The sequence below is a fragment of the Nyctereutes procyonoides genome, unplaced genomic scaffold (assembly GCF_905146905.1).
Source record: "Nyctereutes procyonoides isolate TBG_1078 unplaced genomic scaffold, NYPRO_anot_genome, whole genome shotgun sequence".
NCBI lineage: Eukaryota > Metazoa > Chordata > Mammalia > Carnivora > Canidae > Nyctereutes > Nyctereutes procyonoides.
The window spans coordinates 12,179,413-12,204,248 of record NW_026575139.1 but is presented as its reverse complement, the minus strand read 5'-3'; the positions used below and the strand labels follow the sequence as shown (position 1 = coordinate 12,204,248).

General features: G+C 48.9%; 1 protein-coding gene across 1 annotated transcript in view; it reads right to left on the bottom strand.

Annotated features, from left to right (window-relative positions):
* Positions 1-15,551: 15,551 nt before the first annotated feature.
* Positions 15,552-24,836, bottom strand: part of FOXN3 (forkhead box N3) — a 223,533-nt gene continuing 214,248 nt past the window's right edge. The window contains exon 8 of the mRNA XM_055303583.1: positions 15,552-22,391. Within this exon, the coding sequence (XP_055159558.1) occupies positions 21,842-22,391 (550 nt within the window). The 3' untranslated portion in view covers positions 15,552-21,841. The remainder of the gene's footprint in view (positions 22,392-24,836) is intronic.

Here is a 24,836-nt window from a genome sequence, read left to right as displayed (position 1 = left end):
CAGCCCCACCCTCCCATGCCCAGTCACCACTCAAGTACTGGGACAATCAAAAATCTCAGTTCACCAGAAAAGCAGACTTCCTGGGATTGCACACTCTCAGATCTCTTTTAAACAAGTCATTATTTTACCCAATGCATAATTCTTGTTCTGCTGGGGCTCTGGGGAATCTGTTACGTAGTTGTTACCTTGTCTGCAGTCTCTTTAGGGTTGAGATTTATGGCGAACTCTGTGCTGGGTAAAGGGAGGTAAAATTCGGCTTCCTCGTTTCCCTGCATGTCACTACTGGGAAGTCCAGTGATGGTTGGGAGCCACAAAACTGCGACTGCTTGGAGATAAAGCAAGAGCGAAGGTTGGACATCTTAATCCAAGAGCACATTGGGTTCCATGTCCCATGGAGGGAAACAGAGGAAAAAGTGCAGTTGGGCCTCCCAGGGCTGAGAGAGCCACTCACACAGTAAGAGGGGCCACCTGCCTCCAGACAAATGGAGACTCACAGGACAGTGGCTGGACAGAGGTGCTGGGTGTGTGTGGCCTCTGCGCGGGCCCCACTGGATGGAGAGCCTGTGAGGGTGACTGTCCCTCGGCCTTCACTCCTCCGCCGGTAAGAGGAGTGTCTATCAAATGCTCCAAGTTCCTGTGTCGCTAGTGGGAAATAACTAAGACCCCACTTGTGATTCTTAAAGTGCATTTGACACAAACAGAAACCATACAAAGGAATGTGCTTCTAGGGTTTTCTTGTGAAAGGCTGGGAGTGAATAACCCACCGCCTTTGCAAAGAGGCCGCTAGAGTATTTCTGAGACAAGAGTCTTGTTTTCATTCATGTACATAAAGGGATCGACTCCTTGAAGCCAAGAATCCCTGATGGGTTGGATCAATGGCTGCTAACGTGCCCATTTGGAGCTGGTAAGGAGTTAAACAGGGATTTCAGAAGATTTGTAATTGCAATTTAAGATAAGCCAGGGATGCAAATGAAGCTGACATTTAACTCCAAGTGGCTGACTGTGTATTGTGGTGTTGGGGTCCTACCAGCACCCCACGTGTGCAGAGTCCTGGTGTGGCCCTGCCTGGCACAGGGCCTTGGGGATGGAGCCCCTCTCAGATCTGTGTGCCAAGCCTGGTCCTGTCCTGGGTCACAGGTGACAGACGCTCTACCATTCAGACATCAATCTGGCCCCAAGCCCAGGGCACTTCTGTTTTTTGGGTGAATAAGCTCCTATAACCATGGACTGGGAACTAATTTCCAGAATGCCTGCTCTGAGCCAAGAAATAGCTTTCCAGTGGAAGTCCTTACACACAGGTGAAGGCCATCAGAGCTAGGGACCCTTTCTCAGTGAAGCTCGTCTCTCAGCCTTGTGGCACTAAATCTGAACCATACCACCAACTACTCTGACACCTCTGCAAGTTATATCCTAAGCTCTACATTCCTTGTCTTTGAAATAGGTGTAACCCTAACAGCTACTTCAATCCCTAGCACTTGGTAAGTGTTTAATAATTATTAGAAGAAAAATAAGCATTTTTCACTTAAAACTGAGACAGAGGGACTTAATGCCATTGAACCACATGCTTAAAAATGGCTTCAGTGGTAAATTTTATGTTAGGTGTATGTTATCCCAATAAAAATTTTTTTTAATTTAAGATTTTATTTATTTATTCATGAGACACACACACACACACAGAGAGAGAGAGAGAGAGAGAGAGAGGCAGAGACACAGGCAGAGGGAGAAGTAGGCTCCTTGCTGAGCAGGGAGCCCAATGCAGGACTTGATCTCTAAATTTTTTTAGGGACACCTGGGTGGCTCAGCAGTTGGGTGTCTGCCTTCGGCCCAGGGCATGATCCTAGGGTCCTGGAATCGAGTCCCACATAGGGCTTCCTGCATGAAACCTGCTTCTCCCTCTGCCTGCATCTCTCAGGAATAAATAAATAAAATCTTAAAAAAAAAAAAGATCTGACCTTGATTAACCCCTGGTCAGTGCATACATGTAAAGAAATTACCTGGAAAAAATAAGCAACAAAAAGAGCAGGCTGGGCCATCCAGGGGGCTCCCCTCGGGCTAGGAGGAGTTGTTCGCATTCCCACTGGCCAAGATGGGTGATGTACAGGGCACACAGAGTCCTCAGAGTACTGTTTCGGCAATGGGAAAACATGAGCCTCAGACTAAAGTATGCTCTGGTCCCACCTAACCCAGCTTAAAAACAAGCCTCAGAAGGATTACAATAATTTAACTGCATCCGAGAACAAAGTTCAAGAATATGTAAAAAGAAACAAAAATAGTAAGCACCCATCTGGAGCACCCATCGCAGCATCTGGCATCCAACTTAAAGATTACCAGGTGTGCAAAGAAGCAGGAAACTATAACTCAAAATGAGGTGAAAAACTAGTCAATAGAAACAGACCCAGACATGACATGGTGATATAACTAGTAGACAAGGACATTAAGAGGGTTGTTTTAACTGGATTCTGTGTGCAAAACAGGAAAACACGGGCGAGTGTGCGCCACTGATGCTAAAGCTGAGGGCCGTATCTGGGACAGCAGGTTGCGTCTCCTCGCTCCTTCAGTGGAGAGTCCGCCTCCATCCTTCAGGCTAGGAGCGATGGCTTGTCTCGCAATACACTCCCTCATTCTGGTCCAGGGCCTGCCCATCTGCTCAGAGGAACAGCGGGGCCTCAGTGGCTCTTGCCGGCTTTGCCTGGGGAAGGGGTTACGTTCAAGCAACAGTACTGAATCCTGTCTGCACATGAAGCAAGGACGTGAGCCTCATTCGGAGGGGCAAGAGGCCCAACCTTTCTGCCTATTGACGCTTCCTGTTTGCTCAGGCGAAGGTGGTGCTGGGGTGACCCATGCAGGGAGGCTGCACCAGTGGGCAGAAGGCCAGGCCCAAGTTTGAGGTCTAAGAATGATGAGTCATTCTGGGGTCATGCCCTGTGCTGGGAGAGGTGCCACAAACCCAGCAGATTGTTCAGAGCGCCGTCCCTTCTACTTTTGCTTCCGCAAACATTTGCTGAGCACCCACCACATACCAGATTTACTGCCAGATGGTTTCTACACACTGTTTAATTTCTTCTTCCCAACAGCCTTGTGAGGGTTGTTTACATTTCCATTTCACAGATAAGGAAACTGAGGTTCAGTTAGTTGGCTGCACAGCTGAGTCCAAGCCCTTTTCTCCCACTCCAGGTCCAGAGCCCTTTCTACAGCTCTGTGTCCCTGTTCCTGCATGACCTGGATGTCTGGACACTCACTGGGTGCAGGAGTCTGGGAGGGTTTCAGAAGCAGCAGCAGAAGGGTAGTCATAACCAACATTCATGCAAGGGCTACTCTGTGAGAGCCACGGTGCAAACTCTTCACAGGAGCCATCTCATTTAATCCCCAGACGAATTCTAAGAACCAAATATTACTTTTATCCCATTTCACTTGCCCAGCATGGCACAACTTGGGAGGGCTGGGCTGGGCTTTGCAGCAGATCCATTATTTCATCCCAAAGAGGCCATGGGTCTTAGGTTGGTTCCTCAGGAGCAGATCTGGAGACAGCATAGTGTATTTGGCAGGGGATCCCAGAAAGCGGGGGGGGGGGGGGGGAGAGCAGGGTAAGTGACACACAAAGGTACAGGAAATCTGTAAAAGTATGGCATGGAGCAGACTACTATGGGGCAACCGGGACTTCATCCCTTTGGAGATCTTTGGGAAGCAGCATAGGATAGTGCTTCTCAAACTAACTCGCACACAAAACCCCTGGGACCCTGTTGAAATGCAGATTCTGATGCATCAGGTCAGGGTAGAGCCCAAGATTCTGCACGGCTAACAAGCTACCAGTGATGTCGATGCTGCTTGCCTGTGGGCCACTCTCTGAGTAGCAAGAGTATAGCACACACATCACAACTACCCTAGCAGAAGGTTGAGAAAGCTGGAACATTAAACTCCAGCTGCCATCTGTCATTGGCTGAGGGCTGCTGGGGTGAGGTGTCCACCACCTGCTCACTGGCCCACCCTGGCCTGAAGAAGACCCACAGGCAGGGCTCTATGCATGTATGCCAAAGGAGCCTGGATGGGCACCGACAGCTTCACCACACCATAGGATTGTCATGATTCCACTGCCCTCCCTGTCCAGGACTCCTGCCCACCCACCTGTGGGGGGTAAGCCTGCCTGTGCCTATGTGCAGGTGCTAAGAACAACTGAGGGAGCCAGAGAGACCCACCCCTCAGCAGGGACCTCAGGCAAGGTCCAGAGAACACCATTGGGCTGCTCTAAATCCAGGCCAGACCTCCAGATCTCTGAATGGGGGTTCCTCCCCACTCCCTCAGCTACTCTTAAACTCCAAAATTAGAGAGCAGCTTCAAAAGACTCTTCCCTGGAGAAGAAATGTGTGGGAAATATCAGAAAGGGAGACAGAACATAAAGACTCCTAACTCTGGGAAATGAACTAGGGGTGGTGGAAGGGGAGGAGGGCGGGGGGTGGGGGTGAATGGGTGACGGGCACTGAAGGAGACACTTGACGGGATGAGTACTGGGTGTTATTCTGTATGTTGGTAAATCGAACACCAATAAAAATTAATTTATTTAAAAAAATAAAATTAAATTAAAAAAAAAAAGACTCTTCCCTGATAAAAAGGGCTTTGGCAGGATCATGGCCAAGGTCTCACTGGAGTATGGCCTGGTATGACGTTGGGGACTGGACACCATGGCTCCTCCCACAGCTCGGGGCTCCTGAAGAGTGTGGCAGGACATCTAGGCATGAGACCTGCCCACTGGTCAGGGTACAGCCCCAGCCTCTCGGCAGCCCCTAGATCAGGAGGGCTACCACACAGAGTTTCCCAAAGTGAGAGGGCCGGGGCAGCAGAACTGGAGTAAGGTCCCTCAGGGACCCCTGCGGAATCCCACAGAAAGGAGAGGGAGACATTTGTACCCTGGTGACTGCACTCCACCCTGGGTCCCATGACTAGTCCCAGATAGGAGCAGCAGTGGTGTTAATCAGGAAGCTGGAAGCAGAGCCTGGCCTTTCATAGAGCTTCTGGAACAGACTTGCTGTTTACTCTAGACGCAGAAAAGAATATGTAAGTTGATTAAACTGGGTCCCCGAAGAACAGCCTGGTTCCACATTTAGCGGAGACATGGAAACAATTGTAGAGAAGACTCATGGCCACATGCTCCTGTGTCAGCTTACAGCTCTTGCCCCATGGATGTGAACATTCCCGCCTCCCCGCTTCCTCAGTTCATCTCCGTCCTCTCCCACATGCCTGTGGTACATGTTAGCTGGAAAAGGACTGTGCTGGGTTTTGCTTTGTTTGTTTTTGTTTTTAAGACTAGGCTTCTGGAAAAAAATCATCCTCCCTCCCTCCCATCTCCCAAAACTTCATTGCTTTGCATTTTTAAAAAATCTTCTTTTCAATTTGTTGATTCATATCCTGCTTTCCTCCAAAAGAGAGCTGAGGTGGCTATTGTCATAGTAAAGGAACAATAAAACCAACATTCATGAAGCTAAACAGACGAACGAAATGCAGGACTGCGAAAGGAGAAAACACCCAGAACTCTTGGCTGAGGGAAGTGGTGGGAATGAAATCCCAACTTCCTTGCAGTCTGAAAAAAACAGCGACGCATACACACTGTGTATACCTTGCATCGTATATAAGTCCGTCATGGGGGGAAAAATAAACAGAAATGCAGTAGATTCTTGGCTCTGAATTTTGAGAGGATTTTGTCACGGGTCACTAGGGCTCTGGCTCTGAGTCCTTGAGTAACTTAATGACCAACATCCTCCAATGACCGTCCCCCACACAGACGACTCCCTTGTGGTGACAGTTCCTCGTGTCGACTCTCCAAACAAGATGAATGCATACTAAAGCAAGTTTCTGTCAAGGGGTTTACAAGGCTACCTGATAATAAACAAAGCCAAGAATTTAAATGTTTTACTTCAAAAGATGTCTTTCGTAATATTACTGTGTGATTAGAACTCACGAGCGACAGCAGATTCTCAAAACCTGAAGAGTAGTAAGCTTCCTTCCCAGAGTGAAACCAGGAGGAGCTGACCCATAAAGGCAGAAAGATGAGCCACCCATAAAGGTGGCTGCAGGTGTTGGTTCCCCAGGCCTACCATAACCAACGACTCTCCGGTCATATTAGATTCAAGGCTCTCCCCAGTCCAGTATGCTCTCATCTTACCCAATCCGATTTGCAAACAACCCTATTTCTAAATAAGGTCAAGTTCTGAAGTCCTGGTGGGGGATGGGGGAGCGGCATGTGTATGTCAAGACTTCCTTATGTGAATGTAGGAAAGGAGAGGTAGACACAGTTGAACCCAGAACAGTGGCCAAGGACATGGGTGAACCCTGAGATCAAGTCCTGGGGGCCTGTGTACCTGGAGGGAAACCTGACCTATCACAGAGCAGACACCCAATCAAAGCCGCCTGTCCCGGCTGGAGGAGAGCCTCATCAGAACAGCACGATTCTTCCTGGAGCCTCTGCAGAGAGATGGCCAAAGAATAAGAGTTTGTCCGTGTTTATCCCGCCCTGGCCAAGAAGAAGAGTCAGCAGATCTGGAGGTTGGGGCAGTCTGGCCTCCGTGTCATCTCACTTGGTTGCCAGGCTGGAAGCATCCACCAGGGTCTCCCATGGCTTTGATAAACATATCTTCAGATTTTCTTGGTTCTAATACTGACCTCACCGAGGTGACCAAAGCATCTTCTTGGGAACCCTGATCCTGGGAACTGCCCCGTACATTTGACATCACTGTACACCCTATGTAAATGTCCCCGGGCGTTGTTCAGTGTGCACCCCACCCATCAGGTAGTGTAAACCTAGGGTCAGTGTTCCTCCACTGCAGCGGGAGCATCCAGTCCCTGAAAAAGACTCTCTGCCTAGAACATCCTTTTATTATTATTGGTCAAATAGCATCAATTCTATATTTCATAATCCTTCCAATCCTGGCACCAATCACTAGCATTATTGAAAATAACTACATAAAGTGAAGATTCTTTGTAGTATAATAATTATTTTGGTCTTGTAAACCGAAGATGGAGAATAACCACACTCTTCAAGACTCAAGGAAGAGTCAGTTGACCCATTGGAACTCTGGTTTAGTCATTAGTCTTTTGAGACCTTGGTTAATGGGAGTCTGCTCTGCTCCAGCCAAGTGCCTTGGGTGGGGGTGGGAGGGTGGCTGTCAAAGCCAGAGAGCAGTTCCTCAGAGATGCTAATTCAGGAAATAGATAAGAAAAGGCCAGGCAGGAGAAGCAGGAGGAGGAGAGGAAGGATCCTACAGGAAGAGGGTGTAGTCGTGAAACTGGTGGAAGAGTGGAGAGCAAACAAATGTCCTGTGGGCTGATGTGGAGAGATGGTGTCGGGAGTACTTGGCAGTGGGGGCGGGGAGGTGGCGAAGCTGAAGCTTCAAAATAGCACTGGGTACAAGGAAATTGGGACAGGACGGAAGGAACGGTGAGAAGCAGGGATGATGCTTCTGTGTTGTTTTTCAGAGACACAAACTAAAGATCGAGATTCCTCAGTGTTTCGCTTGTTGTTTGTTCTTTGTTGTTGCCACTGTGGGTTACTTTTGGCTATTTGATGGGACTCCATTGAGGGCAACTCCATATAGAAAGAACAGCACTGTCCCAGAGAAATAGAATCCCAGCTGCCTGTGCCCTTTCAAGTTTTCTAACAGTAGGTACTTAAGAAAAATAAAAAGAAACAGATGCACTTAATTTTAATAATATATTTTTTTGTTTAACCCCATATATCCAAATACCATCACAGGAGGTGATCAATATTTTCAAAGGTATTAATGAAATGTTTTACATTGTCTTTCCCATATTGAGTCTCTACAATCCAGTATATTGAAAGCACATCTCAATCTGGATTCTAGGTAGAGGCTGGGCTAGATCATTCTGGGATTCTTAAGGATAAAATGATAATAAGAGTTGTTATTAATAACCGTAGTCATTTATTGAGCCTCTTAAATGTGACACGTGTTATATTAACCCTCTTTTTCATGCACCACTACACTCGATCGTCTTAACCACCTTATGTGGTAGGTACGATTATTATCCCCTTCCACAGATGCTGCAACGGAGCCTCAGAGAGGGTGAGTGGTGTGCCCAAGGCCACACAGCTGGTCTAGGGCAGAGCTGGGACAGGGGACCTAGTGTGCCTGGCTCCAGCATCTGGCCTCCTTGTCTGAGGGTCAGCAGAGAGGGCCCCCCCCGACACTTGGCATTCCCCAGCCTTGTCCTTGGAGATCAGGCACAAGGATGGACTCTCTTTCCTGATGAAGTGGAGCTGTCATGTTCACTTAAAAAACGGACCAGAAGGAACATGAGTTGCACAGTGAGCACAGGGGGTGACCGACGGAGGACAAGCCGGCAGCGAGACGCCCTGACTCCCAGCAGCGGGGGGGGGGGGGGGGGGGAGCTGCAGATTCCAGGCCGGTGAGCAGGTTCATGACCTGCAACTGTTCTCAGTGACACTTACTTAGCAAAGAGCCCCAGAGAGGACTGATTGTCATTAAAGGCCGGACGAGAGCATCGATTGTCCCCCCCAGTGATGATTCGAGGATTCCGCCTCAGCCGGGCTCAGAGTGTGGGTGCGGACATGTGGTGATGTGATCTCCCCTGAGCAAACAGGCGCCCACAGGGCCAGCCCGCGTCAGAGGAGCTGGAAACAAAGGCCCGGCCGAAGGCTGGGGTCCCTTGGGGGTCCCCCCGCTGCCCCCCCTGCCCCCACACCCCTAACACCCACAGGCAGTGGGAGGCGAGGCTGGGCTGGCCTGACAGGTGGGAGATCTGGTGGGGCCTGGGGAGGGCTGGTCCAGAGGCCCCAGGTGCCCTTCCAGCTGCGACATTGCTGGTGGTCCCCTCGCCCTGCTGACCACAGCTGCGGCATCGTCTGCAGGCAGAAAGTCCGGGCGTGGACGCGGCCTGGCCGAGCCAGGCCAAAGCATCTCTGGTCCACTCCCGAACCCCCACGCAGGGTGGTGAGCGAGGCCTCACCTCCAGAAACTCCACGTTAGGAGGTGAGACTGTGTTCCCACGTGTCCCACACGCATGTCCAGCTCCCCTCCATCCTGCTCTGGCCACAGCTGGAGAAGGGCACACAAGTCTCTCCGGGGGAGCATCCAGGCGAGGGTCCAAGCAACAGCTTATGCGCCCTAAAGCTGCTGAGTGACCACTGAGCCCCAGGTGCTGTGGCAGCCCCCCGGGGGGGGGGGATGTATGGGGCAGGACGCCTGTTCCTTGGGACAACGTGGCACAGATTGGGAGGTGAACAGCTAGAAGGAAGCATGGTAAGTGCTAGAATGCAGGGACTTAAACTACAGGGATCTTGGGAGCAGAGAGTACAGAAGTTGAACCCAGAGGGAAGATGTGGGGCCTGAGAGAACATTCCAGAAACGCAGAAAGCACAGTCCATGCCAGGGGACATCCCAGCAAGTGGAGCTTATTGAGCAGCTGGAGCTCGGGGTGGGCCCCACAGGGGGAAGGGGATCGGGCTGGGGGCAGGTGGGGGCCCCGCATGGAGGGCTCCCGGGCCCTGCGGAGGAACCGGGGTGGCAGGCAGAGCTTAGGGTGCGTGGGAGGATGTCAGACAGAGGGCAGGGTGGGGTGGCTGTGAGGGATGGACACCCTGAGTGCGGGGACAGGCACGAGGGGGACTGTGGCGCCACTTCATTCCTTGACGCTCCTTAGCTGAGCTCTGCCAGCCTGGGGCCCTGCTTCCTGCCTTCACAGCCACTGGCAGAGGTGGGGAGCCGAGGGGGGCAAGGGGGGCCAGGCCCTACTGTTCTTTGCAGCCGGCTTTTTCATGTCTAAACAACACCACCCACTACTGAGCGGCTGCTAGCGAGACACTGGCACAGCTAGATTTTCGGAGGGGACGACGCCCCAAGGTAGGAGCCAGAGCTCTCCTCTGCACCCCCAGTACCGAAGCCGCGTCAGCACATAGCAGTCGCTGAACGCCAAGTGTGGGTTGACTGTGAGCGAGAAGGAGAGAGTCTATTTTAAAACTTTCTGAATCTGTTTCTTCTTACATCCTTCTCTGTCCTTTCACGTTTTGGGGGGTGGGCTTAAATATATGCGCCCTGCTGGACAAGGCGTCCTGTACTTAAAGAATAAATAGGTGCCAGAAGTAACCAAACTCAACTTCTGGGTTGTCACCATCACTGTTTTTAAAGGAAGCCCAAATATTTTAGATGCATTTGACTATATTCGGAGGCTAAGTACAGGCTAGCTAGGGCAGCCCTCTAAATAGGCTTGCACACCCACCGAAGAAATACCACGGAGCACTGCGCTGGATTTTCCTGATTGTGAACAGGAGACTGTCTGTAAACCCTAGATCTCTAGCCTCCATTCTCCCCTGGACAATATTCTTGGATGGATCATTATAAGAATGGTTGGTAAAAAAATAATAATAATAAAATAAATAAATTAAAAAAAAAAAAGAATGGTTGGTAAGTTGCTGCCAAGGAGGCCAGGTTGGGCTTACCAAGATATAAGCAGTGAAGGAGGGGAGGAAGGAAGGAATGGATGAGTAACGTGCTTGTGTGAGGGATGTGTTCCCGCGGGCCTCATATCATTCAACGCATGACTACTTCAAGAGTAATTCTCCCACAGGAATAAAGTGGGATTTACATCACTTCAAGTTTTGCACATTAAGTGAGACTGTATTCTTTCCCACTTGCCTTTGTTCAGATTTGCATAATTCATATTAGCACAGAGTATGACTTTCTTCCCTCTTTTCTAAAGGAAGACTATGGATTTACACCTGGAGATCCAGGATGTACTTGGCAGTGTCGATCGGACAGAGAAGCGTAGGGTACATTTTCATAAAGCCAAGTGCATCTGCCCTCCCAGTAGGCTGATGGGAAAGGAACTGACCTACCGTGGGTTCTCCAGACCCGCAGGGCTCCAGCTCTGTCCTAATCAGTATACAAAAGACATTCTCAGATCTGTTAGGGAAAAGCAAATGCTTCAGCTGGCACAAAATCAGGACCCTTATACACCCACTTTAGTGTGAATCTCAGCCAGCCTTGAACCTGGACCAAATCTAAGGAGGTGGCATTTGAGAGAGATAAATAGAAAGTCCTGCACTTTGATCCCAAATGAGTATCTGGAAAAATATACCAACGACTGGGATTTGTCTTAGTTCATTGCAAGTTCAATCTGAATCAGTGGGGTGATGAGTCTTCTGACAATAAAATTCAGTCTTTGGTTACGTGAATAGAAATAGAAGATCTAGAATGGAGGAGGTGATAGTTCATCCTCCTCACACTCACCTGGAGTTCTGTTTTCAGCTCTCAACCTTGGTCACAAACTGGAACATGTCCAGAGAAGAAAAAAGGGGTAGCCAGACCTTGAAGTGCTTATTCTGGAAAAGACTAAGGGAGGAAGTTATTGTTTCCACATGTAGAGGTGGTTGCCATGTGCAGGAAGGCTTAGGTTTGCATTTTTGTGGGCTTCCAGGCTAGTCCAAGGACTTTCAGGTGAAAAGTTTTAGGCAGTGAGATTTTTGTTTCAATAGAAGGGCAGTTAGAGGGTCTGACGACAAAGGGGCCACCCGAGTTCAGCTGATGGGTCTGGTCATCTTGGCACCACTTAATGGCTAATCAGCAACGTTAGGCAAAAGAATCTATGTATCTGATTTCCTTTTTCCTCTTTTTTTTTTTTTTTAACCCTTGGAGAGTTGGCCACAGATGATTTAGAAAAGAGAAAATAAATGAGCCTAAACTTATGAAAAAATTTTAAAAAATTACTTTGCTAATAATTGGATGAAAATTCAAACGGTGATAATGTAGATTTTATCTGTTAGCAAAACTTAGGGAGAAAAAAATAAATTCCAGTACTGGGGAGGGTGCAGTGCAATTGGTGTTTTCATTCGCTGCTATTAGCTCTGACGCCTTTTGGAAAGCCTGTACATTGCAAATAGCTCTGTCCCAAGAGTCCAACAGGCCGGCTAACAAAAGAGTTGAAAATATGCAAATAGCCACATGCCTGAAGATATTCATTGTGGTATTACTCTAAGCAATTTAAACAACGACTAGGGGAGCACCTGGGTGCCTCAGCAGTTGAATGTCTGCCTTTGGCTCAGGTAGTGATCCCGGGGTCCTGGGATGGAGTCCCGCTTCGGGCTCCCCGCTGGGATCCTGCTTCTCCCTCTGCGTATGTCCCTGCCTCTCTCTGTGGGTCTCTCATGAATAAATAAATAATCTTTTGTTTAAAAAAAAACAATGAAAAGGTAACCGATGAAGATGACAGGTATTGGCTCAATAGAATGTTACGTATCATTTAAGAAGTCATTTTCACTGTGGCCATAGGGAAAACACAGAGGACATGACATGTGTGCACCTGTGGGGAATCGCCACCTACAAAATTCCACAGATATGATGACTGTAATTGCATACTAGACAGATGGAGATGACAAAAGATAAGAAGGGTAATTTCTTCTTTTGAAGGCCAGATATGCCACTAGTTCGCGGTGTCATCTTGGGCAAATCCCTCCCTTTTTTCTGTGCCTCAACAGCCCAGTCCATAAACCAGAGGGTTTGGACTCAATGGTGTCTAACGCCCTTTCCAGCTTTACGATGGGAAGAGAGTGGCTCTATTTCATGAAGAAACTGTATTCCCGAGGGATTAAGGAATCAGCCACTGTCTTGCTTTCCGACTTCCCCCATCGGACTCCACTGCTTCTACATTATATATTTTTAGGGATCAGTTTTGAGATGAATAGCAGATGAGAAAAAATAGAATTCCTTGATCTTTCTCAAATAAACTGCAGCATTTTGAAGGAAATTTAGCCGTGAGCTCCCTGAGTGCTTCAGTGTGAAGTAGCGTAACACAGCTCTCAAGTCGTTAGGACACTTTATTCAAAAATGCCCAAGAATGATTTCAAATTGAGATGTTGCTGCTGTGAAATTACTGAAATGAACCATCCTGGGAAGGTTTATTCACACGGAACAAAGGGAAGGGGTGGACATTTAATATTCACTTATATTTGAGTCATATATAAGTGAATATATAGTTGTCTTGCCCCAGTTCCTTGGTTTTGTAACCCAATCAATGGAAAAATGGTCAAAACCTACTATGTCTGTACATAATGCAGGGCCTTTTAATTTGTAGGGGTCTGAGGCGCAGGGTGACAGACATGGACCTCCCACACCTAAAAGCCTCCTCAGCATGCCCAGGCTCCCTCTGAAATTGCCCTCATCTGTTCAAAACTTTCTGGAAGGGTGGTGACTGCTTAGTTGGGACACTTCCTTTTCATCCGCAGAGCAGACAAGAGGAGAAACACCACTGACACAGCATCAACACACAAAAGGGTCTTCTGGGGTCCCTGCAGTCCCCGGGGAGAATGTCCCTGCTCTCAGGGGTCATGCAACTTTGCCAAACACTGTTGCCTGACTTTTTTGGAAAAGAACCCATTTTCAATCCTTCGGGAAGAATTTTTAACATGCAGGGAGAGCCCACAGCTCGATTACCTAAAAATCAGAGGAGTATTACTTAGATATGCAAATAAGGCATCTCTCTAGCAACTAACTACACCTTCAAGGAAGAGTCCAGAATCTCTTAGTTTGGTTCAAAGAACCCTTAGACATACAGCTCCCCAACCAAGTGCACAGTGCAGCACGGCAAACGTGGCTATTAGAACCAGGGCAGAAAGGAAAGAAAGTCACGGGACACGAGAGAGTTTTATTAGTACCTTGATTTCCTCCCTCTCTTCATTTATACCAAGCTGCTTTATAAGAAGATAAAGACGCTGATCATCCTTTGTTGACCTCTTTTTGGGGAAGGAACTGGGAGTGTGAATTGAAGAGGGAGGTTGGGGTGGCCGGGCACCGACTTGAGGGCAGAGAACCCAGGTGGGGAGGCGAGGCATGCGTATCCACGGGAAGGAAGTGAGCACACACAGAAGCAGCGGAGGGACGCATCTCAGTGCTGTCCTTTCAAATCAGTCACCTGGCAATACCCTGCGCTGGGTCCAGTAAGATTGCTCCCTCTTAACAACCTCGGGAAGCTCTATTCCAGAAGGACTGGCCCCAAGCTCTTTTGGGCACCGTTTAAACCTGCATATCTGCCTTCCACGCACACTCAGGACTCCTCTGCCACTAGCCTGCAAGTCCCTTCTGGTCACCCAGCAGTCACCAGGACAGCAAATAAATGCTCCTTGAATTAAAAACAAGAGGGGCCTCATGAGGGTAGCATATGAGACATTGACAAAAATAATATGCAATACCTAATACCCCGAACTTGACTTTGGTGGCAGTTTTTTTCCTCCTGTCATATTATTTCCATTCTTCGCTACTGGTCTCCTTTCTCACTTAAACCATATTGTAGCCCAGAGACCTTGCATTTTGGTCTTCCCTGTAGGTCACCACTGATGACCAGGGTTTCCTCCTCTTCTGTGGGATGGTCGAAATCCCCTGGAGGGCAGAGCAGAATTTTGGAGGTGTTATCATCTGGGCAGAGATCCCTCAGTCTGGGTGACTCTTTCCTAGCCACTTTGAGGCTGACTTAATGAAAAACGTTTAATATGAGCTTCTTACCGGGGCCACCCGGCCGTTACACTTGACCTCATGTACACTCAGCTTGGTCAACTACCTGATTCATAGATTCCACCCAAGTGACTCTTCTACTTTTCCTCCCAACCAGTTCTCCTCAAATACCGAAGGTCTGTCTTCCAGGAGGAGACACCACAGCTTCATGGGTGGTTTTCAGCAGTGGGAATGGAAATGGCAGCAAGGCTGGCCCACATGGGGGTTCCTGGGTGACCACTTTGGGAAGTCTTGTCGGGAGGGGCCTCTCTGGGACGGATGCGCCCCCTGACCTTGCAGTAACACCTTGACCACAGGAATTATGGCATGAGAACCTGTAAGACACCAGTGAATGTGGGGGCCCAGCAGGACAGTGCACAGGCCAGCTCCCCCGAGGTTACCACTGCCGCTGGAACCCACAGATGTACACGGTGCACTGAAACAAAACCATCACCAGATAGAACACCCTTTCTGCTCCTCCAGCATGGTGACAGGCCTGTGATCTACGAACCGTCTGAGCGCTTCCTTCTGCCATCCAGCTCCTTGTTGGCTCTTGGGGTGTGTTGCAGGTGTCATGGATTGGTGACATTAAATCCTAGAAGGAAGTCTAAGGATTCCAAGTTACCACAAGAAACCCTCAGCACCTAGCGTAGGCTGGCAGGCCCCAGCCCCAAAGTAGAATTTTAGTTTATTGTTTGACAGCTTCCGAGTGAAAGGCAGAGTCTGTCTTAACCACAAGCTCTAGGTTCTGTGGTGGGAGGCTTGCTGTCATTCCCAACCACTGGAGTCCTGAGACCCATAAGCGAGCCCAGCCTTCAGCTGGGAGTTTGCGTATTAGCAAAAGGTGTGTGATTTTTTGTTTTGTTTTTAACCCGGGAAGCATGCATGATGGGTAGGTAGAGTCAAAGTGTGGCTGGGACCCTAAAATCAAACTGTAAAAAACAGGACACACACCCTAGTGCAGGTAAGAAATATAAATGATTTTACTCCTCAGCACTTGCACATGGAGACGCGGCGCACACAATACTACGTGGCATTGTTCTTCGATTGATGCAACTCAGTAATTTTTATTGCAACTGGAAGACAATACATCACAGAAACTTTATGGTAGGTCTGGGGGAAAAGTGTTATTTACAATAAATGATGAAATAGTTTGTCTTTGGCAATATGATTACATATGAAGAATGCGAAATGCAGGTATGGATGCCTCCAAAGCAACACCATCAGGTCCCTAAAGTTCGGCTGATCGTGCCTGCCTCCACACTGCTCCTCTAGGTAACACAAACGCAACTGAACGTCACTTTCTTTCTCCTTTACGGTTCTCCCTTTCTGTTCATGATATTGGCAGTTTCATACAGAAAATACAGAGGAAAAAAAATTGGCTCTCGAAAAATTATTACTCTAGTAAAATTATAATTTGGCCATGTGGGTCTATTGGCCAGCAAAGGTCAGACGACCCTAAGCATCGATAGTAAACCTCTTAAGTCTTCTGATTGCTTTATCACTGTTTTTTTTTCTCTGTAAAACAAAAATGAAACTCAGAAATGGTACAGAATCAGAGTATAAAAAAATGTACAAGTGTATAATGCTTCCCAGACACACCCGGATAACTCCCCCCCACCCACATTTTTCACCACGGCAGTAGAAGTAGTGAGTGTGAATAACACGGCATGGAACTGGTTACTGAATCAGCTCTGAGCTTCAATGGCCTCAACATACATACTCAGGAAATGCTTCATGTTTAAATAACTGAAATTGTGCTAAGGTTCACCTAAAAAAAGGGGGGAGGGGGTGGGGGCTGGGGAACTCAGGCCACAGTCATGGAAGGATGAAATACAATTTGTAGGTTTGATAGGCTCACCATATCGAAGTCTATGCGATTCCAATATGGAGTATCAGTTATTTGCAAAAGGTGGGGAAGGCTGTTCTCAACTTTTGCAAATGAAATACAGTGGAAAAAACACTGCTGAATAGATTCCAAATAAATAGTCTTGATTTCAATGCTAACAAAACGGACAAGGAAGGGTACTTGTGAGCACATCACAGTAAAGTCAGAAGTGGTCTTTCACCTAGGTCTGATTTCGAAAGAAGGACAGACAGCAAAATGCAGCACCATAGACACATCGGTTTCGGCCGTTACGAGATGGATCGTTTTGAAAAAAAAAAAAATCGTTATTTTCCTTCCTTAATTTTTGGTCAGTGAAGCTAGCACTTGTTTGCTGAACTGTGGAAGAATTTCAAGGTCACACGCATTATTCATGATAAAGCAACCGAGCTGACGAGTCTGTGCTTAATTCAAGAATAACCAGTAGGAGAGAGAGAAAAACAAGGAGTTAACCACCTCTGGCGCTCTCTCCAAGGAAGAGGGGTTAACAGATGAATTCACAAAGGTAGGCGGGTCTATACAGAACACTGGATGCCATGTGTAAATCCTCATGAAACTCCAGAAACAGGAACACCACACAATGTATATAGTTTGATTTACACATTCCGTTACAAAGAGGAAAAAAAAAAAGTAAAAGAAGACACCATTACAACTTGGTAACTGTGTTAACTGCAATATAAACCAAAGTCCCGAGTTTGGCAGGTAACTAAAAGAGGGTTATCACTTAGGTTATATAGCAAAAGTGTTGATGTATATTATATATAGTAGTATAAATAATAAAAAAGTATTATTTAAATTAGATCACAGTGCTGCATTATGTGCATAACAGTGTTTGATATAGTATTGGAGGGCTGGGACCTACGACACCAAGGATTTAACTGTCAACACTGGTTAAGTCACAATCAAGAGGGGACACAGAGTTCAAATGTGTTCTTTTGGTGGCAAGAATCCTGAAGATGAAAAGAAAAAAAAAAACCAAAAAAAAAAAAAAACCAAAACAAAAAAACAAAACAAAAAACAAACTTCTCTACAGAAACATAAAAAATCAATTGCAACATCTGGGCAGCTGTGATCCACCAGAAAGAAACGAGTCCCAACCTGAATCAAGTTTAGAGGGAAAAGAGAAGTCACATTGAATTGAACCCCATCCCATATGCAAACCCCTCCCATGTAGGTCACTTGTACAGAACTCTGATTCCTTCTCCAAAAGCCCTTCGGTGAGAGGCTAAGAGCCCACACGCGTGGCGTGGGGATAACCGGAGGGCGAGTCGCTAGCCCTCGGTGCCGGGCCGTCCCGGGGCTGAGCTGGGCCACGGGAGCCATCTGGCCGGTGTCCACTCTGCAGAGCCTGCAGCCTGCAGTTGTCCCTGGGGCAGCTTCTGGAAGGCCCTGTGGGATAGCTCCTGTTGCACCTGGCAGGGGCTGGATGCGCCGACTTGCCTCCACGGGAAATGTCGGCTCTTGGGGGAAAAGCCTGGGACGCATCCCTTCTTTTAAAGACTCGGCCCCGGGACCGAAACTGCCACAGTCGTCTGGGCCATCTCAAACCACCACCCAAACGTGGGTTCCAAATAGACAGCTTTGTTTACCAAAGAACTCTTTAAAGTGTACTGATCAGAGAGGGAAGGGAAGTAGGAGCTTATGGTATATAATAAGGCTGGGAAAAATCTATGATGCAGACAGACCCTTTCCACGTAGCACTAGATAAAGGACGATTAGAGTAGCATAAAAATAACTGTCTATGTGTAGAGCATTTAAGAAAAAAGAGCTACAGTCTCTTCCTCTTAAATGGGTCCGAGGGCCAACAGCAAGTAACTGTAGATGTCGTGGTGCTGATGTGTTCATGCTTGTTTTCCAAAGCATCTTTAAATATTGCTATAGTTCCCCGTCTCCCCCCGCCCCCCCGCCCCGTGTGAGTACGTGAGATACTGGAATGACACATGAAAACGCCACTTCTCCCAGCAGGAGAAATGAAAGCAAAAACACCACACCCCTTGAACGGTGCTCAGGCGACCTGTCAGACTCATGAGTACATAGGCTAAGTTTGGAAGCTAGAAGAACACCTGACGTTTGGGAAGTAATTCCAAGACTAAAGTGAATTACATTTGAGCAAAATATTCTTTTCACAAATAGGCTTGTGCTTAAATCCTCTACTGCTCTTGGAGGAGGGGAGTGAGAGAGGGTGCCTCCTGCCCCTTGGCTTGGCAAGGACGCGGGCAACCTCCTTCTGCGATGAATTTAACTACAAACGGCCACATACACATTGATACTTGTTTTTTGTTGTTGTTGTTGTTGTTTTTTTCTCAACGATCAAAATACAAAGTTAAACACAATTGAGCCATTGTTTTGGTTATGCATAATGTGTATGCCTCCAAAAACAGAAGAAAAATAGAAAAAAGTACCCTCACTAAAGTTTCCCCTAGAAGTCCCCCTGGTGGCGCCCACACGGGTGCCGAGGGAGACTCAGGAAATAACACTTAGAAAGCTGCCCGATGAGGTATTTATGCAAAAAGAGTGGTTCTGGAGTTAAGAACACACTTTTATATTTATCTATTTCTCAAAGAGATCAGAAAAGTAAATCACACACATTGCATTTTATTGTTTTCTAAAAGAGGCCTTTGCTCCTTTAGAAAAATGAAATGAGGGGAGACAGCCCACTGTGGGGGGGTTTGGATTGGAAGAAGTCCCCGCCAGAAAGTCCTGGATGTCGCCTCTGCCTTTCAGGAGGGAAGTCTGACCTTCACCCTGGGGGGTGGGGTGGGGGAGCCAAAAGGGGTGTCTTCCGAGCTTGGTCAGGTGACAACCCATCAGAGTGCTGCTTGAGCTCTGCAGCAGACACAGCTCTTGGGGTGTCAGACACTTCGGGGAGATGGAGGGAGCACTTGAATAGTACATCCTCTTCGCATCTACACCCGGAACTAATATGCTGGAAGCGTTCAGGTTCAGGTACTGAACTTGACCCTGTCCTGTGGTGTAGACTTTTTTTTCCCCAGGTTCTCTCATCAGCAACCCAGAGGAAGCAAAGCACAGGGTACGCGTCAGCTCCCTCCCTCCATCCTGGCCACTGGACTCGTGATGGCCCGTGGCAGGCCACTGGCCCGTCTTTCAGGATCACTGTGTCCCCCCCGCCCCGGTCCCCCACTCTCCCTCACCCAACACATCGAGTCCCGGGAGTGGGTGTTCCTGTTGGGGTTTTAAAATTCCCCTCCACGTGGGTGGGAGATCCTATTCTTTCAGACACTTCTCTCTGGATCTCCCAAGACAATTCCTTTCAGGCAAAGATAACTGGAGTTTCTGGTCTGCGTGACATCGTCCGGTCTAAATTCAGCTCTCCTAATCTAGGTGGGCTTAGTTCCAGGTCGGGTCGTGTGCTCAGGTGGAAGAGGTGGCTGGCCCCTCCGTCCCACTGGGAGGTGGATTCAGAGGAAACCCATCTGGGGCTGGTCCTTCCAACCCCCGAGTCGCTCCCTCCTTCGCGGGTACCCTAACTCACACCCTCATGCAATAAGGCCCATTAGCGTGCTTCCCCTTCTCCTGGCGAATTTGCATAATGATTCACTGCCTTTTTTCCTAGAACCAAATCACATCATGGTCTCCTCAAGTCAGCATCCCAGAATTCTCTTGATTCTATCATACACACTCACTACTAAGTTTGCCCTCGAATTATTGCGTCATGGTAAACATGTACAAAGAGAAAAGACACACTTTTCAACAGAGAATCGGGGGGGTCGGGGGCTGAAGTTCAGACAAGGCAGTACAGAGCTCCACCATCCAGGCCCTACCAGAACATGAAGATATTTTATATTGCAGAGTAAGATTCCCCAACAGTCAGAATTTGTCCCTGAAGAAGGTTAAACCTTAAACACCTGCTTCAAAAAACCAAAACAAAATCATTGGGAAGAAGAAGAAAGAAAAAGAAAGAAAGAAAGAAAAAAAAACAAAAACAAAAAACAACAGAAAAAAAATCAAAGAAAAAAAAAGAGAAAACCAAAAGAAACTCTAAGCCTAAGGGCTTAAAAATTAGAGGCATAGCCTTTTTTCTATTTTCTATATTTATATGAAAATAATTCATGCTTCATGCTAAATACATTATTTACCTTACAAGAACTTTGTTATTTTTTGAATAAAAAAAAGTTTTGTGTTTTGTGATTTTTTTTCTTTTTTTTTTCTTTTTTTCTTTTTTTTTCAAAGGAATCCATGCATTGTGGATCAGAAATTTCTGCTGGCTACACTGGCTGAATGTGGAAATCACTGATTTTGCAAAGAAGAATCCTGACTGACATTAATTGCAAACTCCATTTTGAGGGCAGTATAGGAGTTTTTTTGTTTTTTGTTTGTTTTGCCATGTTTTTTTGTTTGTCCATCAATGTGCCTTTCATCTTTTAAAAATACACCACAATACTAATGGCAGGTTCTGTAGCTTTTTTTGTTTTCACTCAGATCAAATAGTTTTGACAGGCAGAAAAAAGAATCTGTACCATTATTTTCTTCCTTAACAGCTATTGTAATTTCCTGGACTTGATTTTCACTTGGGCAGTTAAGAAGACAGAGCTTGTTTTCTGCGTCAGTTCTCTCTCTCTCTCTCTCTCAATCTCTCTTGCTCTCTGTGTGCGCGTGCACAGGGCCAACCTTCAGGCTTATGGCTTGTGAAACATTCTCTTAATTTAATACAGGACAAAATTCAGTGATTAGCAATGTCACTAAAAACTGACCCAGTTTCTTCTCATTAGTCGCGGACACCTGGTGTAAAACGAGTGGCCCAGAGTCCACCTCCTAAGATGATACCAGGCCGCACAGCTCAGAAGCACAAAGGACTGGAGACCGCTCCCCACTCCGTCCACCCACCCCTGCACGATTCATGGCAACGAAACCCACGGCAATGCCAAGGGTTTTCCTGGCACAGCTGGACACCCGGGGTTAAGAGCCTGGGTCAGCTCCCCAGGGACCAGGGCTCATCCTTCTCCCCAGTCGCCTCGCACTGCGACCCCAATGGGCGGGACAACCTGACCATGTTTAGACCTAAGGGTTGGGCCTGATTGATGATTACTCTGCACGCGTGCCTTCTAGGTGCCGAGTCGGTGTTCCCGTGGCATCATCGTTGGCATCCCTGCGGATTCAGCCACGTGTTTCTGACAAAGCTGGAGGAAGCAATGGTAATTTTGGCTTTTTTCGGTTTTGTCTTCAGATAATGAAAAGCTTTTGTAAAACAGCTGAGTGTCAATATGAGTTCTATGGCTTCAATCTCCTTTAAAAATAAAATTCTTAAGGGTCCAAAACAAAGGAGGGGCAAATTAAAAAAAAAAAAAGAAAGAAAGAAAGAAAAGAAAACCAAACCAAAAGGAAAAAAAAAAAGAAAGAAAAAAAATTGCTGATATTGCCACAAATCATTAGAAATCTCCTGACATGCTAAAACCAAATGGCCGAAAGTTCAAAACAAATCAGTGACTTGTTTTTAATTTTTTGTGGTTTCCTTTTGCTCTTTCTGCCCCTTTGCCGTCCGATTGGTGATGTTATTCAAACAGGACCGAATCCCTGCCAAGTGCAGGAGCGAGCCCGCCGCCTCCTTCATCTCCTCGTCGTCGCTCTCGGGGGGCTTCTCCGTGCGTCTCTTTTTGAGGGGCAGCGTGTCGCTGGGGACCTTGCGGGCCTTGGCGAGATGCTGGCGCTTCTTGTGCTGGGCCGCGTAGCCGCTGTCCCCCAGGGCATCCTTGGCCTCCTTCGGGCTGTGTTTGCGCTCGTCGTCCTCCGGCTCGCTGTGGCTCTCGTGGCTCTGGAAGCTGCCCTCGCTGCCCTCGCTGCCCTCCTGGCTCCCCTTGGCGGCGAACTCGTAGTGGTCGTCGGCCGACGAGGAGGACACCGAGTCGCTGGCCGGCGACGTGCTCCTGGCGTTGGAGGACTTGGCGCTGCTGTAGTTGTGATCCTCCTTGGGGTCTCCGCTGACCACCGGGGAGCCGCACGACGGCTCGTTCTCAGTCCGCACCCGGCAGCCGCCCAGGCCGTTCCTGCGGACGGGGCAGCGGGAAGGGACACGGAGGGGACACAGGTTAGCGCCCGTGTTCACACCTAGGGCCCTGCTCCCAGCAGTCTGCTGCTCTGCCAGCCGGGGTGGGGGGTGGGGGCTACACCCACTGTCAGGCCCGGCTCTGCAGACAGCGTCCTGAGGCCTGACCCCCACCCCATCCCCGTCCCTCCACCCCCCAGGTAGGCCTGGCTGTGCAGACAGCATCACAGCATCCCAAAGCCTGACCCCCACCCCAACCCTCCACCCCCCCAGGCAGGCCTGGCTGTGTAGACAGCATCACAGCATCCCAAAGCCTGACCCCTGACCCCGTCCTCACCCCCCACCCCCAGCAGGCCCAACTCTGTGGACAGTGACCTGAAACCTGACCCCCGACCCCGTCCTCACCCACCACCTCTGGCAGGCTCAGCTCTGTGGACAGTGACCTATAACCTGACCCCTGACCCCGTCCTCACCCACACCTCCCCAGCAGGTCTGGCTCTGCAGACAGGGTCCCGAAGCCTGATCCCCTCCCTGTCCCTCCACCCCCATCCCAAAGCCTGACCCCCGACCCCATCTTCCCCACCACCCCGGCAGACCTGGCTCTACAGACATCACAGCATCTTGAAGCCTGACCTCCCACCCGACAGGCTCCTCCTCCAGCACCCACATTTTCTCTCCTCTTGTGCATAGATGGCAAAACCACACTCTTCTGAGGTGGCAGCGGTGGGAGCGCCATCTCTTACATTAAACTGGAAAGATTCAGCTGTGCTTGGTTTTGCACACCTGCCGACACCCGGCTGGGCCCGTTCTCTTCCAGAGGCCCCCCCACCCCAGTTCGTTCTGCCAAGATTCACCAAACCCCTCACATCAACGCATGGCTTGAGGGAGGGTCCTGAGGAGGCGGCCTAGGTGGGACCAAATACAGACACGGTCACAAAGATGCTGACAGTGGAACAGAGAAGTAGTCGTGGTTATGTCACAGGTGGGAGAGCAGTAAGCTACGGCACTTCCACCCCCTGCCGGGCACCCTCTGCATAGGTGGGTGCACGCAGCTCTGGAAAGCCAACCTGAACATCCTTATTTTACAGATGCTGGAAGAAGGGTCTAGAAAGCCACACAGCTGGTGTACAGCCGAGTTGGGATTGAGACCAAAGTTTGGTTCTCGAGATGGCCTCTTAGGACAATCTGACCGACTCTCGCTGTTTTTCTGATTTCCCTAGAACTAGCTCCCTTCCATATGCTCCCATCAGGACTCACGGTCTCACGGCATTACATCTGAGTTATGAACTGAATTCCCTTGTGGTTCCATACTGGCAAAGGGGAGGGTGACTGCACCCACTTGGCTGTGGGGCTGAGGGCAGGAGGGAAGGCCCGTCCATGTGGACCAGTGCCCGGCCTGAGGGAAAGGACTGTGATGTCCTTTCCTGCTTAGGCCACTCGGTCCCAGGGGCGGGCCCTGATTCTCCCTGGATGGCAGCTGTATTTCTGATAGAGCATAGGACACAGTGGGTGTTCAGAAGAGGCGGTGGTCAGGGATGAATACGCACAGGACTCAGGATCACTTCGAGCTGGAGGGAACAGATGGAGGGCGAGGAAAGGTCTGTGAAAGACCTGGCGTCTGACCTTGGACAGGAGGGCTGACGGTTGTGGGCAGGGAGGAGAGGTGTGCTCCTGCCTCATGCCCGCCCTGTGTCCTGTAAGCCCATCCACCCAATGACGTGCTTCTAGGAGATCTGGGGAACATGAGCACACATTTCCTTCCTTCCTACACACCCCCAACTGTACACACTCCTACTACGTTCCCTCCACAGAGAGCACTTCCCACCGTCTGTGCGAGCTGCGTGATGCCCGTGTGCTTCCTGTGAAGAGTGTTAGCTCCACAAGATGGGGCCCGGTCATGATACGTCCCCCAGTGGCTAGCATGTGCCGGGCCCAGAGTGGACACACAACATACACTGAGCAAGTGCTGGAGCAGATGCAATTGTGTAGCAGAGAGCACGAAGTCTGGGGAGATACTGTGGGTCTCCCCTAACACACCTTACTGGATACCCCCGAAACGTATGGCACCTGGCAGGCCTTTGGGGTTGTGCCCAACGAGAAAATTCAGTCACAAGCTGTTACCCTCTCTTTCTTGCCATCCCTGTGGGCTGTGAGGCTCCACAAGACCCTGGCTGCAGCCCAGAGAGAAAGTAGAAGGGGAGGAGAGTCCTTGGTGTAAATGGAGTAGCAGGGAGTGAAGCCAAGGAGTCTCCCCTCTTCTGGTTCCAGGGCCCACAGTGCTCTGCTAAAGAGAAGCTGGTGGTGAGAAGCCCCACTGTAATATGCACCAGCAAAATGCTTGAGGGCCATCAGGGTCAACCTCAGCAAAGACAAGGCCACAGTGACGATTTGTGCACACCATGAAGTCCTAGCAGTCTCCAGAAGGGCCCCCAGATTGTGTCCTGTG